At 38.6% G+C, this 15,341-nt stretch overlaps 1 protein-coding gene across 5 annotated transcripts in view; it reads left to right on the forward strand.

Moving 5' to 3' along the window:
* Nucleotides 1-15,341, forward strand: part of Ptprz1 (protein tyrosine phosphatase, receptor type Z1) — a 197,900-nt gene that overhangs the window by 61,430 nt on the left and 121,129 nt on the right. For all 5 annotated transcript variants that reach the window (XM_006236137.5, XM_006236138.5, XM_006236139.5 and 2 more), the window contains exon 2: nt 5,074-5,139. In XM_006236137.5, the coding sequence (XP_006236199.1) occupies nt 5,074-5,139 (66 nt within the window). The remainder of the gene's footprint in view (nt 1-5,073; nt 5,140-15,341) is intronic.

Raw genomic sequence — 15,341 nt, forward strand, 5'->3', positions numbered from 1 at the left:
CCACAGCTCTGATGTTCTTCCCATGTACTTGGGGACAAGCTAAAACAAATCCCCCCTCTTTTATATGGAGTCTATTAGCTATGCAAATGTACTGTCAACTACCAGAGAGGACTTACTTCTGTGTGCCATGTTCATGGGAATCCTTTCATCACAAGGGGAGTTCTTTCTTAAACTCTCGTTGTGGGTTTTTATTTTATCATATGTTCCTCAAAGAAGAAATTTGTTTTATATTCAGTGGCAATAGTTATGACTGCTGTCAGTGTCGATCTTTTAAAAAAATCATTGCTGCATAATATCTTCATGTCAAAATATTTAGTGAATAATTGCTCTGGTGATACTAGACTGGCTCCAGATTTCTGGCCCCTTATTCAAGCTTTACAAGTCAGCTAATTTTCTTCATGAACATACTTCCACCCTGTTACTTCGGATAAAATGTTTATCTTGTTACTCCATCATCTTTTTATTTTGAAGGACATCAAAGTTTACCCATACATGAAATACATTCAGTACATTTCCATCAACTGGATAGACTGCATTTCATTAAAACCAGACACCCCAGGAAGAAAAGAAAAGTAAGGTGAAAAGTAGAGTTGGAGAGATCCATATGACCTTTCATCACAGTAAAGATTCCCAAGAATATGTCTCTAATGACCTGAGGCTTACGTGAGACTTTGGCTGGCCCTACAACTTTTGGAAAGCTCTGTTGTTTGTCTCTCCTAATACTCAGCGCTTTCTTCTGCTGGAACACACAGTCCTTCTCGTCATGGCTTTCCTTGTCAGCCTTTTTCAATAGCTTCCAAATTTCATTCTAATTATTTGGCTACTTCCCCACCCTTCCGGGTTCTTCACTCTGCTGAAGAGCCTCAGTGATGTGTTTAAAGGTTATGGGGTGTAGAAATAGTCTCTACTTGGACAAGTCCATCTTCAGAAGTCATGAATGCTAAACTTCAAGTTTCTATCTGTGGTGCTATATTGTCCCCGGTTTCTCATTCTGAGAACCACTCTAGTTCTGTTCCCTTTCATATTCTGGACACTCTATGATATTAAATATCCACATATCTTTATGTGTACCATAGAACACTGTTCCTGCAATCTATAATAGGAGGCAGATCGTAATATTGATCAAGATGTAACAGAGGCTTTTCTCAGAGTAAACTCAGAGTGATTTTATAATTAAAATTTAAGGATACTTTAGTAGGAAATGAGCACCGCATTTTTATTTGGAAAGAGGGGCTTTTAAAACTTGAGAAAAACAGTAATGCTAATTATCAAGGAGAGTAAAACTTTGCTTTACATGAGTATGAAGAGTAATAAATATATAGTTGTGTATATGCTTATATGTATATTCCTGCTTTCATCTATTAGGTAGTTTGAAAGTTTTTTTAAATATATAGTCTTAAATTTTATCTGTGCCGTGGTCCATGTACAGAGGTCAGAGGATAAGTCACCGGAGTTTCCCTCCTTCCACCCTGTGAATTCCCGGGATTGAATTCAGATCATCATTCTTGGTAGCAAGTGCCTTTATCCACTGAGCCCATGATATTGATTCCTAAGGCAGGACTAAGATGAAATGGGCTGAAAAGTAAATATTTAAACTTATCTGAGAGTATATAAGCCAAATCTCTTTCAAGGTTTTAAGTAGGTCAAACGTCACTTCATTAAGAAAATATTTTTCGTAACAAATTTCAGAGTAGCCTTTTAAAAAATTGTCCGCGAACATTTATTTACCTATACTTCGTGTGTACATTCCTTAGAATTCCTCTCCTACTTTCATAACTGCAATCCAGGTTTAAGCAGACAGTACTAGGTAGGGTTGAGACATTTTCTCAGTTGAGGTTTCCTTCCTCCGATGAGTCTAGCTTGTGTAAAGTTGACATAAAACTAGCCAGTGCACACTTACTTGGTAAAAAAAAAAATGTCAAAGTTAAAAAACTGAAATCCACACAAAAAAGAAAACAGCTCTATAATTTATAATTTTCATGAATGGTAAACGTGTAAGCACTTTGATAAATTGTACTTTATGTAGGGTTTTTTGGCTTCAGTATATATTATGCCAGAAAAAAAAAAAAAAAAGAGCCTGTTCCTCTTTTCCTGCTCACTGGAGCTATCACATCTCATCTATTGGACCTCGGAGCTCAGTTCTTAAAGTAGGGTACTCTCTCACGCCCCAGGTCTGTGTAATTAGCATGTGAATGTGTAACAGCATTGTTTGAAGTAACAATTAAGGGAACAATACATAAAGAGGCTGATGAGAGCTACCAACACCTGGGAATCCTGTATTAAAACTGCTTCCCTAATGTATGTAATTAGAAACCGAGGACAAATACGCACTGTATGGTGATGAAGCCCTATGAGGAAAGCCAAAAGTTGGCTCACCTTTTGCTGTCATTCTTTGTAACGAAATGTTAAAGCAAGGGTTTACTGTTACACTTACTTCAAAAGACCGCTGCACTGTTACACTTACTTCAAAGGACTGCTGCCTACGTACAGTTAGTTTTAGCACAGTATCTGACCTTGGCAAATCATCCAAATGGTTCTACATGATAAAAAATACCTACCATTTAAAATCACACAGTTAAGATGCATAAAAGATTAGAAAATCGCTTCTTGCAGTGTGGGTACAAAGTTTTAGGGGGAGACGTCGGGTTGCTGGCCAGGACAAATCACGTGTCCAGTCAATCTTCTATGACTGACTCTTTTCAGTTGTGCTAGCAGACCTCTGGCTTGCTACATGACTTTGTTTTACTTCCCTTGAAGTGATACAAGGATCCTGATCAGGAGACAGCATCTTAGGAAAGTCATGAATAGCCCCTTAATCCTTGGGCAGGATCAGTGAATGGGGAAACAGAAACTAAGCCTTAGAACTTTGCTTTTATCAATGACTACATGTGCAAACTATTTCTCTGGCTAATTGTATTATAATGAAACAGAATCCACACCATTCCCCCAATTGTTAAAGTCTAGTGATTTTTTTTTTTTTGGTGTTTTCCAATACCCTGTCATATGTATTCCTTTATCCTCAGCATTTAAATTAGTCTACATAACTACCATTTTAAGAGAAATTGATTTGCACAATTAACAGTGAGTCTAATCTCATTTTTAAGAAGCAAGACAAATGCACACAGAACTGTCTAAAACAGTGTTATTCATAGTATACCCCGAATGGAGACTACCTGAGTACCCATTGGATGATGAGTGTGTAAATAAAACAGGGTGTGTCTGTTTTCAAAACGGATTTTTCAGCAGGTAGATGTAAACATTCTAGAAACAATGTTTTCAAGGCTACTGTGGTCAAAGAGAACATCCAGAGCCAGTCTCACATCAATTCTTGGGGTAAGGTTTTCTAAGGGCTATGATGAGCTAGCTGTTGGGGAAAGTAGGACCCCCTATGCCTGTTTTAAAAGATTTTGTTTTGTTTATTTGTTGTTTTTTGAGACAGGGTTTTTCTGTGTAGCCTTGGCTGTCCTGGAACTTGCTCTGTAGACCAGGCTTCCCTTGAACTTCTATAGATCCACTTACCTCTCTCCTGAGTGCTGGGATGAAAGGTATATGCCACTAGCACCCGACTTCGTTAACATATTTTATCCAAAGGAAAAATAAACTCAGGTAATAAACTCGGGTACTTGCCATGTGCCGCAAGTGTCCTCTGATGCTTCGTGACAAGAATATCATTTCCCTTTATGGCTGTACTCTTCAGACCTGGTTCCCAGTACATGGGAAGTTTATTTCCAGGTTGGTAATTAAAGATTTCTGCATCTCAACAGGAAGAGAAAAGATCTTACAGTTCCAGCATTTCTGCGGTAAAATGGTAGTCTCAGACAACAGAAGTTAGGAACCAAGTACCAGGAACTAACTGGTCAATGTTTAGTCAAGCCTAGGGGAACCTGTCTTGGCTACCATATAATGGAATACCCCTGGTGTTAAAAATACATAAAAGCTTTGGTACAGGAGCAAGAAAAACATGTAAAGTGAATGAAACTGATCACAGACTCATTCATTGTATAGTTGGGTTTACATGAAATGTTAGCCGTATTTAAATACGAAGAGAGTAGGTAATAGAGATATTTTCCCCCGTAATAAGAAAAACATCAATATACAAATGTGCCTTTATGTGTGAATACTCAGATGAGAGCTATATGGTCTGAACCCCATCTTAGAATGGACAATGCTCCCCAAGTTCATCAGTAAACTGTGGCCTTTAAGAATAAGGAGTTCTGTCAGCTGTACCGATCAGGTCTCCGACTAAGCCTGCAAAGCTTTCCTGTAGCTACACTGAAGCTGAAACAGAGCAGTGGCATTCCTGTAGTCGGGGACTATGGGTGTATGGCACATGAATTAGTACTGTGAACCCTGATGCCTGGATGGTGAAATGGGTCCAGGCACATTTTGAATTACACAGAATGAAGATCAGAAGTAGAAGCTTCTTTTCTTCCTCTATGAATTATGCCACAATTTCCCTACAGCCTGTCTGTCTCCTTGAGCCATGAGGCATCTGCCTCTTTCACAATGTTCAAAGCTTCCCACAGTCTTACCTCCACCAGATACTGCCATTCCTGTGGAGATGAATCCACTTACAACGTCCAATATAGCCTTTCTCCTTGTCATAGTCATACATTAAGGATTTCAATTTCCTCAAGACGTCTGATTTCATTCTATTTTAGAAGGAAACATGTTTTGAACACAAGATGATACTTTTGGGCTCTTTTAAGAACTTATAGATGTGTGTCGGATTGTAAGCCCCAAATGTTTTCAAGTAACAGGATTTCAGATCTTGAACTCGGAGACAGGCTGTCCTTTCTGGCCGTGTTTTCTTTGTGATGATGCCTCCAAGTTGCTGGGAACTTGCTCCGCCTTTGCCTAAACTTTAGCATTCTTTACAAGCATTTCATATACTTTTCACTAAGTGCTCCAGATGTGTTGACGTTGATAATGGTGGAGAAGTGGCTGAATGGAGATACTGGGAGGGAAACGTAGAAAAGACTGTGGCGTGAAAGATTTGGACAACTTCTCATTTTTAAGTTTTAGCCACCTGTCTTTCTTCAAATTAATCATTTTTATTTTTCTTGGTTCTAGACTGGGCTTATGGATACTACAGACAACAGAGAAAACTTGTTGAAGAGATTGGCTGGTCCTATACAGGTATGGATGCCTCTTACACAGTGAGAAGTAACAAAAACTTCCTTTGCCCTGCATTTGTTACTTTATGTGACAGGAATTCTTGTACCTGGCATATTATTTTTGTCTACTTCCATGTGGTCCTTTTAATTAATAAAATATTAATGGTAGAAAATTATTATTAGTGGGCTTCTCATGAATCTGGTATGATAGCATATTGACTAGCATTCAACTTCGTTCTCAGACCTTTATCTGTATTTCTTAGAACTGAACTGAGAATAGGTCCCCCGTTGAAGGAATCAGAGAAAGAACTGGAAGAGCTTGAAGGGGCTTGAGACCCCATATGTACAACAATGCCAAGCAACCAGAGCTTCCAGGGACTAAGCCACTACCTAAAGACTATACATGGACTGACCCTGGACTCTGACCTCATAGGTAGCAATGAATATCCTAGTAAGAGCACCAGTGGAAGGGGAAGCCCTGGGTCCTGCTAAGACTGAACCCCCAGTGAACTAGTCTATGGGGGGAGGGCGGCAATGGTGGGAGGGTTGGGAGGGGAACACCCATAAGGAAGGGGAGCGGGGAGGGGGATGTTTGCCCGGATACCGGGAAAGGGAATAACACTCGAAATGTATATAAGAAATACTCAAGTTAATTAAAAAAAAAAAGAAAAAAAAAGAAATATGCATAACCTACCTGAGTACCAGTCTTTTTTCATCTGTGAAGCTGAGGGCTAGGCTGAGCATGAAATGAGTCAATGAAGTGGAAAACACTTTCTTAAACCCTTTTCTTAAAAAATAAATGGCTACTTCTACTAAGTACTAACTGCTATAATTGAGGTAGTGATTATTTTTCACTCATTTTACAAATGTTGATAATGTACATTTTTTTTTTTTTAGTAAGGTCTTCCTTCTGGATGTCCATGATTGAGCTCATTGGAACCAAACTTTAAAATTACTTTGTGTAATGACTGTACTTGGCTTGAGTCATCATAAATACCTGAAGTAGGTTAGAAAGAATACTAACCACAAGTCATAATCAAAGCTTCACAAAGAAGAGAAAGTAGAGTGTTGATGCGAGAACACGAGAAGAATCTGGATGGACCACACATTTGGCAACCAGTAGGGCTATTGTGGATAAGCACTGTGGTTGGGCACTGAATAGACTTACAAACTAGTTGATGAGATGAAATCAGAAAACAAGGCACTGACCATAATTTGGGGCTTGATTTCACTTAGAAAACAAAACAGCAAAATGTTAAATTTTATATATAGACAGGCATCCTCCTTTTTATTAAGTTTTGTTAGTATACAAAATAATGGGTCTCATTATGAACTGTTCTTTGTTTATACTCACCCATACAATATCACAAAAGCTTAAACGCAGAAGCAGGAAGTGCTTGGTTCAGGTCCAAGCTTACTGTGGGTAACTATACAAAGCAGTACCACTGACTGCTATCGTGATTGGTTTTGAAGGGCACAGAACATAACAGAATATGTAATCAACTTGAACATGAGAAGGTGTCCTAGTAGCAGCAGAAACAACATATGAGAACATCTCCTTTTAATATTAGTAACAGGACAAAATGGCAGGCTAGCCACGTAACAGTTACCTAGGCCTTAACATTGCATCTAGGCCTTAATATTTTACCCAGGCCTTAACAGTTCTTAAAGTAGGCCTGAAACTGAAGTGATTGGAAGTTTTATTATTTAGTTACTCCCTTTGTGTTCATATAGCTAAGTCTTTCTTTCTTCCCTTCCTTCTTTCTTTCCTTCTTTCCTTCTTTCTTTCCTTCTTTCTTTCTTGTTGCTTCTTTTCTTTCTTTTAATGACATTTGTTATTTGAAATTGCCTCTGATTGCTTCTGAAATCATATTTTAAAAAATTAATAATCAAAGCTGGGCATAGTAACCCACACCTTTAATGCCAGCACTCAGGACACAGAGGCAGGTGGCTTTCTGTGAGTTCAAGGTCAGTTTGGTCTACATAGTGAGATCCAGGACAGCCAGGGCTGTGTAGAGAGACACTGTCTCAAAAAAAAAAAATAAAAAGAGGAGAGAGAGAGAGAGAAGGGGAAGAGAGGGGAGGAGAGGAGAGGAGAGGACAGGAGAGGAGAGGAGAGGTGAGGAGAGGTGAGGAGAGGAGAGGAGAGGTGAGGAGAGGTGAGGAGAGGAGAGGAGAGGAGAGGAGAGGAGAGGAGAGGAGAGGAGAGGAGAGGAGAGGAGAGGAGAGGAGAGGAGAGGAGAGGTGGGGAAGAATGAGAACAAGGAGAAAATTCTCAGTTGGAATACAGGAAGCAATCAATGGGAGGAGAGGCCCTTGGTCCTGTGAAGGCTTGATGCCCCAGTGTAGGGGAATGCCAGGGTAGGGAGACAGGACTGGGTGGCTGGGTGGGGGAGCACCCTCACAGAAGCAGGGGGAGGGGGTGGAGAGAGGAGATAGGACTTTCCAGAGGAGAAACCAGGAAAGAGGATAACATTTGAAATGTAAATAAAATATCCAATAAACAAAAAGAAACAAAGACCTGTCCTTAATGTTCATATATAATAATAATCTAAAAACCTAGGAAAATAGGTTTTTATTTTATAAACATAGTAAAATATATACGAACAAAAATTATCCACAATTCTGTCTATTTGATATAGTTTAGTTTTCTTTCTTTCCTGAGTTTGCTCTTCCATTGCAACATCATGATTTAAATCCACAACTATTCACCTGAGCATCTTTAAAATGGATTTTGATTAAAAGAATTGCTTGATCAAAGGGCTTTTATAATTTATAATATCACATTTTTACATTCATCGTAAGATACAGCCAAACAAACATTTAAAAGTTATACTACTCATTTCATTCCAACATTTTCACTAGTGTTAATTTTAAAAGTTCAATGAAATTGTTAGTAAAAAAATCACATTTTTAATATTTTCCAAAGTGAATTATTTGATTTGTTTAGTCATACAACAGAGGCTAGGTTATGTTGTTGGGGGACATGATAATGTCACGTGATGTTCAATTAATAATGTATGACATAAAGACTTAAAATCAAAAGTAAGAAAGCCTTAGGATTGACCTGTAATTTTACTTGTGCTTTTATGCATATTCATGTGATGCTCATCTGAATGAATTTAGGTCTGCATTTGATTTTAGGATGTGGGCTAGTTTTTCTCACATTCATAACTCATGCACCATAAAAGTTTTAAAGTAAGCTATTGCAGGTAAAAGATGAAGGCATTTCATCTTTAAATTGCATTACAATTAGTACTTTTGAGAAATTTAACTTATTTTAACCTTATTAAAATAGTATTGAGGCTAAAATATATGAATAATAACATAATTATCACAGTCAAATTTTAAATACTGGAAAATAATTGTTTACTTTTCTATCTATTTCTGAAATGTTAGAAAGTACTGAGTGACCAAAAGTAACTTCTGATTACATGGTCTGAATAAATTTATACTACTAAAGGATTATCTAGGAAGTTTTCCTAAGATTACTTTTGTTATAGTAACTAAAGCTAAATAATTTCCTAATTCCTACTACTATTATGCTTTCTTCTTTAAAGGAGAATATTGTTGAAAGTTGATTTTAGGTAGGTAATATATTTATATTGCTAGAAAATATCTTTTTCATGTATGAATTATTTATGCTCCTGATTGAGTTATAAGTTTACTAATGAGTAAAATGTAGTTTTCAAAAACTATAATTTTGTATACTTTATAACTTTATATACTTTGTATACTTTATATCTAACAACTGCAATCATTTTGGATTTATTTTCACCCAAAATATAAATCCTATATTTTATATTGAGTTGCTACTGTTAAGCCTCAGTAAGTGGGAAAGGCAAATGCCAGAGAAATTATTCACCATGGCAAATGACCCCTCAATGGATTGTTCTGCACAACGTCTGCTGACGTCAGATTCTGCACGGTGTGGAGGCAAACCATCTTCCCAGTACTTCTTCTTTTTTTTTTTTTTTATTGTCTCGATAATTTTTTTTTTGCTTATATATTCTTTTTTTTTATTAACTTGAGTATTTCTTATATACATTTCAAGTGTTATTCCCTTTCCCGGTTTCCGGGCAAAATCCCCCTCCCCCTCCCCTTCCTTATGGGTGTTCCCCTCCCAACCCTCCCCCCATTGCCGCCCTCCCCCCATAGTCTAGTTCACTGGGGGTTCAGTCTTAGCAGGACCCAGGGCTTCCCCTTCCACTGGTGCTCTTACTAGGATATTCATTGCTACCTATGGGGTCAGAGTCCAGGGTCAGTCCATATATAGTCTTTAGGTAGTGGCTTAGTCCCTGGAAGCTCTGGTTGCTTGACATTGTTGTACTTTTGGGGTCTCGAGCCCCTTCAAGCTCTTCCAGTTCTTTCTCTGATTCCTTCAACGGGGGACCTATTCTCAGTTCAGTGGTTTGCTGCTGGCATTCGCCTCTGTATTTGCTGTATTCTGGCTGTGTCTCTCAGGAGCGATCTACATCCAGCTCCTGTCGGTCTGCACTTCTTTGCTTCATCCATCTTGTCTAATTGGGTGGCTGTATATGTATGGGCCACATGTGGGGCAGGCTCTGATTGGGTGTTCCTTCAGTCTCTGTTTTAATTTTTGCCTCTCCCTTCCCTGCCAAGGGTATTCTTTTTCCTCATTTAAAGAAGGAGTGAAGCATTACCCTAGATCCCTAGAACAAACGAAACTCAAGACGGATGATCAAAATGTGAATGCTTCACCCCAGTACTTCTTAAATGTGACTCGTAGTAGTTTTAACAAGCTGCCTCTGGCATGAGCTCTTTGCCAAGGGCTCTTCATGAGGTTTAAAAGTTCTACATGCTTTGGATTTTAGAGTTGCATTTTTATTTTCAGTTCCTGAGAAACTCACGGGCTGGATCCTTCCACTCCTTAAAAGGGGAACAAAAATATCCATAGGAAGGGATATGGAGGCAAAGTTTAGAGCAGAGACTGAAGGAACGGCCATTCAGAGCCTGTCCCACATGTGGCCCGTGTGTGTGTGTGTGTGTGTGTGTGTGTGTGTGTGTGTGTGTGTGTGTGTGTGTGTGTGTGTGTATCTCCACAAAACCTAGATAAGATTGATGAAGCTAAGAAGTGCATGCTGACAGGAACCAGATATAGATCTCTCCTGAGAGACACATCCAGAACATGACAAATACAGAGGCGAATACTAGCAACAAACCACTGAACTGAGAACGGGACCCTCTTTGGGAGAATTAGAGAAAGGATTGAAAGAGCTAAAGGGGCTTGCTACCCCATAAGAACAACAATGCCAACCAACCAGAGCTTCCAGGGACTAAACCACTACCCAAAGACTGACCCAGGGTTCTAACTGCATATGTAGCAGAGGATGGCCTTGTTGGGGCACCAGTGGAAAGGGAAGCTCTTGGTCCTGCCAAGGTTGGACCCCCCTAGTGCAAGAGAATCCCAGGGGATGGTAAGGGGGGAGTGTATGGGAGGAACACCCTTATGGGGGAGGGGGAGGTGATAGGGGGCTTAATGGACAGGAAACCAGGAAAGGGCAAAACATTTGAAATGTAAATAAAGAAATATATCCAATTTTAAAAGAAAAAGAGATCATCCAAAGGGAAAAAATAAAATAAATAACTAAATAAAAAATTAAAAGATAAAAAATGGAAAAGAAACTCACGAGCCACCTCTCAAAAATTTTTCCACTTAGCTGTTTTTTTTTTTAAAAATTGTAAACAAATACTAATCCACTGTTGTTATAGAAGGCTCACCACACAGAACTACACTTACTGAGTAAATCTGGTTTAGTCTACTGATCAACAAACTTCCTAGTTTCAGAGGTCATGAGAACAGGTTATTTTCCTTCAATGAACTTTCAAGTGAAGAACCCAGATAAAGATCAGGACTGTTATCCTAAAGCACACAGCAAGCTTTTGTGCACCCTCCATTCCACAAATGTAGAATCAGAGAAAGGACTTCTTTTAGGTTAGGGGGAGCTAGGATTCTCAGCTCTCCAAGCAAGGGCAGCAGATAGACTAATGGAGAGACAATAGAGATGTTACCATCTTCCTCTGGTTCCAGAAAAGCTGGGTGTGCCTCGTGAGCTAAGAAGAAACCAATTTTGCCGCTCAGTTTCAGTAGACACACTAGCAACAATGCAATGCCACTGTACAATAGACTATTATTTGGGAAGTTAGCCGCAGAACTACTCCTCTGAATGGCCTGACTGAGCCAGACATGGCACGTCACCTGGCCAGGCTTGGATCGAATGGTCCTGTGCATACATAATGAACAGTTCTTTCCTCTCTAATCAAGTTGCCTGGCCCTGCCCATAACCAACAGCCTGTCAGTTTTAGGTCCCATCAGAAGCAGTCTTATGATCAAATGGGTAATCTTATTAAGAAGTGGTGTTGCTGTTACAGAAAGGGAGGCACATTTCCAAAGAGATATTGAATAGTCAGGGTGAGTGAGAGCAGAAGATGGACTGTGTTGTTTATATGAATGTCTTTCATTGGTTTTAAAAATTATGTCTGGAATGTTTGAGGATCCTACGGAAAAGACTAGTGGTAGAGCATTTTATAACTGTTTATAGTTCAGACAGACTATGACTTTATTCTTTTGTAGTTGGGATATCAAATACAATATATATATATTGTATATATATATATAAATAATTTTTTTATCCAAACGAATGTATCTCTCCCATGAAAATCATTATTCACTATAGCATTCGTCTCTTTTTAAAATTTGAACACAGATATTTAAGGTTGGCTTATGTGTCTAATGCTGTGCTTATTAATACTGTCATATTCCTCAAAAATGAAAAACTGTGCTTAACATATAGTACACTGTCATTGTATTGTAAAATTGTATGTCATTGTGTGGGTCTTAAATATAGCTAACTTTGTAAGTGGTAGAAAGGAGTTAGTTCTCATTCAACTTTGCATGTGTGGGCTTCCTTTTGTGTTGTGGTATTGGAATTTATCCAAGGAGCTGAACTCTTAGAAAAGTATTTCGGAAAGTGTTTGCACATAGACTGTTCTACTAAGAAAAACTCTAAGCTTGACATTTCTCAGTGAGACTACTCTTAGGCTACCGTAAGTCATTTTAGACACATGACATATCAAACATAGCTTAAATGGAATCACTTAAGCTGAGATTGTTTATCAACGATTATACGACTGTAAGAGACGAAGAAACAATACAATTCCCTACAAACTACCAGATGGGTGGAGAAACAGGGCAGAAAAGAAAATTACTCTCTTAATTGTGCTTTTTATACAGATTAAAAACAACCTTTCCATTCAGGACTGCTGTCGCTGGGCTAACAAAGGACAGGGTTGCTCAATGAAGTTGCATTTTAAAGTTTATTTGAGGAAGATAGGTAAGGTGTGGTGGCAGCAGATGGACAGATTGAAAACCTGGGAGTGTCAGCACTAAGTACCTGACTTCATGGCTTCGCTCCGTGCTGTCAGAAGACTAGACTCCCTCTCTACGAGTGCAACAGTAAATTTTCTGTGTCAGTCCAGATAAAGACAGTAGAGTGAGGAAAAATATGTCATTTTTGTCTTTCATTTTTAGTATTACAAATGCTCAGGATTCTCCTAAAAGTTACTGGAATCTTCTTTCTCCTTGACTTGTTTAGGTCCTACCTACAGACTTGAGTAACAGTAGGATTATCGGAAGTATATGCATTTGAACTGTTTCATTCTTAGAAGCACACTACTGACATACTTTTACTTCCTAGACTTATAAATGCTATATTATTTCTCATTGAGCATTCTTTAAAGAAACTTGGAATAGAATTCTTCATAGCAATGTATTCTTACATTTTCTTGCCTCTAAGCGCCTTTTTATAGTTAAGGTTTAGTCAAAGGGTTGCAGTTGGCACAAGCCAGAAGATGCAACTCTCTGACCACTGTTAGATTTGTGTAGATACCAAAAGGATGGAGATTTTAAATACTAAAGTGATCCTATTTCTTTAGGTAGAATGTCTTTTCTTGCTTGGCAAACATATAGACTAGAAGATGTTACTTACAGAGAATATAGAGTCATAGGGACCATGTGGTGTGGTGTCTGAACCAGGATACAGTTTAGTATTTAAGTAGACCATACCCAACTCAAAGAATATTTGAATCTATGTGGTCTCATTTGTCTGGGTTTTTTTCTGATTCTGTAATATCTTTTTAATCTGTTATATCCTCTTTGATCCTTATATTTGAACTTCTTATACTAAAGAGACTGTTTATCCTCATCTCGAGCGTAGTTGTGAAAAAAATTTAAGTAAAAGAATTGGCCCATTTCTGTATAAAATTGCTCATATATGTGGGCAGAGAGGAAAGGCCTGGAGGAAAATCGCACCAGACTCTTGGTATTGTCATCCTGGAGAATAAGTCAGTGGAAACATGAAAATAGCAACATGATTGTCACCTCCTACTATACATATCTCACAGAGCATTCTTTATATTGACAAAGAAATATTTTGAAAAAACGTTATGGAGTATTTTAAATGTATCTGTCTTAATTTTAGTTAGAATGGGCAAAGTTGTTAGGTGAGCTGTGTCTTCACTCGCTGTTACGTGGCATTTCTGAATGGCTGAGTCTCTGTTGGTGGAGAGATGCGCTTACCAGAGCATCTGCAGATCTCTGCATCCAGCTCCCTGGCTACATCTGACCTGCAGACAAGAGAGGCTGCTAATCGCTCTTCATTTCAGGTTTTTCATCTGTAGAAGGTTCTTAATAATGCCCTACTAATTGAGTATGGATTAGATAAACACCTCCCATTGTTGCAAGAACGCTCTTGGAGCAAGGACTGTAAGCGACAGATCCAAGTGATTACTGTTTGGCAGCGTTTTAACTTGCGCCCACACAGATTGAACAAGCCGCGGAACATCTGATAATCTCACAAGAGGATTTGGAAAGAGTTGATCATCTAAAGTGCATATTATAGACAGGTATTTCCTATGCTCTGGGTATTATTGAAAGCTTTCTTAAGATTTATATTCCTCCCCATGGTAAATGTGGTGACTTGTAACGTTTCACTGTGGAGGCTGAATACGGTTCAGGTATTCAAACTTAGAATCTTCCTGTACTGTATTCTCAATGATCACTAAAACAATGGAGGTTGCCTGTTCTCATTGTCATAAAATGATAGATGAGGTAAGGCAAGTGTTTATAAGCTCAATTTCTCCATTATATAATATATACATACATCAAAACAGTGTAATTGGTATGTATGTAATTTTTAATTTATTAAACACAAAATAAGTACATCATAAACATGTTTCAAAATATTATCTAGGAGAAAGCAGGAGGAAATGAGAAATGCCTATAGAATACCATAACAAATAATCAGTGCTTCTCTTGTCCACTGGCAGAACTGGACTCTGCCATGTTTTCCCCTGTGCTAGTCAGGCCTTCCATTCCTGACAAAACACCCGAGAATGCAACATTGTAAAGAAGAAGGTTTTTATTATGGCTCCTGGTTTGCCATATTGAGGCCTATACTTTTTGACTACATTGATCCTAGGATTGTGGCCAGGCTGCTCCTCTTTTGGTGGGCAGGAAGGAGAAAGAGGAACAGCTGGGGGATAAGGTATAATTTCAGAAGCCCATCCCAGTGATGACTTCCTCCAGCTAGGACTCATCTCCTAGTGACTCTAGTCTACTGTGCAGAATAGAGCCACCATCTAGGAACTTATGTATTCAACACATGAGCCTAAAGGGGCATTAATGTCTTTGCACCTATCTATAAAGCAAATCACACTGATCCTCTGGTCCAGCTTAGTAACTGTTTCTATGGACAACATCTAATCAAGTCAGTAGATTGGACTAGTCCTGTGCAAACTCAAGATGAGAAGTTTTGGATGCTTCTCCCTGGGTCTGTGTTTAAGAAATCTGCACTATATTTCAGGGGATCTCGCCTCTTACTGTAATGAACATCATTTATTTCAGTCCATGCATACTTTACACTGGAATCATCTGCTTTATGGCAGAGATACACTACATCAGAAATGTGTGTGTGTGTGTGAGAGAGAGAGAGAGAGAGAGAGAGAGAGAGAGAGAGAGAGAGAGAGAGAGAGAAACTATGTGACTGGCCAAGACAACAAAATCCAAGGTTAGGCCATAGTTTAATATTGTCATGAGAACTGGACTGTGCTAAACTCTGATGTCAAATTTGATTACCATAATTTAACCTGTGGCTGGCCCCCTCCTATGTTATGTACCAGTTTGGACCAAATGGAAGGTTTACT

This window comes from Rattus norvegicus, chromosome 4 (genome assembly GCF_036323735.1).
Source record: "Rattus norvegicus strain BN/NHsdMcwi chromosome 4, GRCr8, whole genome shotgun sequence".
Taxonomy (NCBI): Eukaryota; Metazoa; Chordata; class Mammalia; order Rodentia; family Muridae; genus Rattus; species Rattus norvegicus.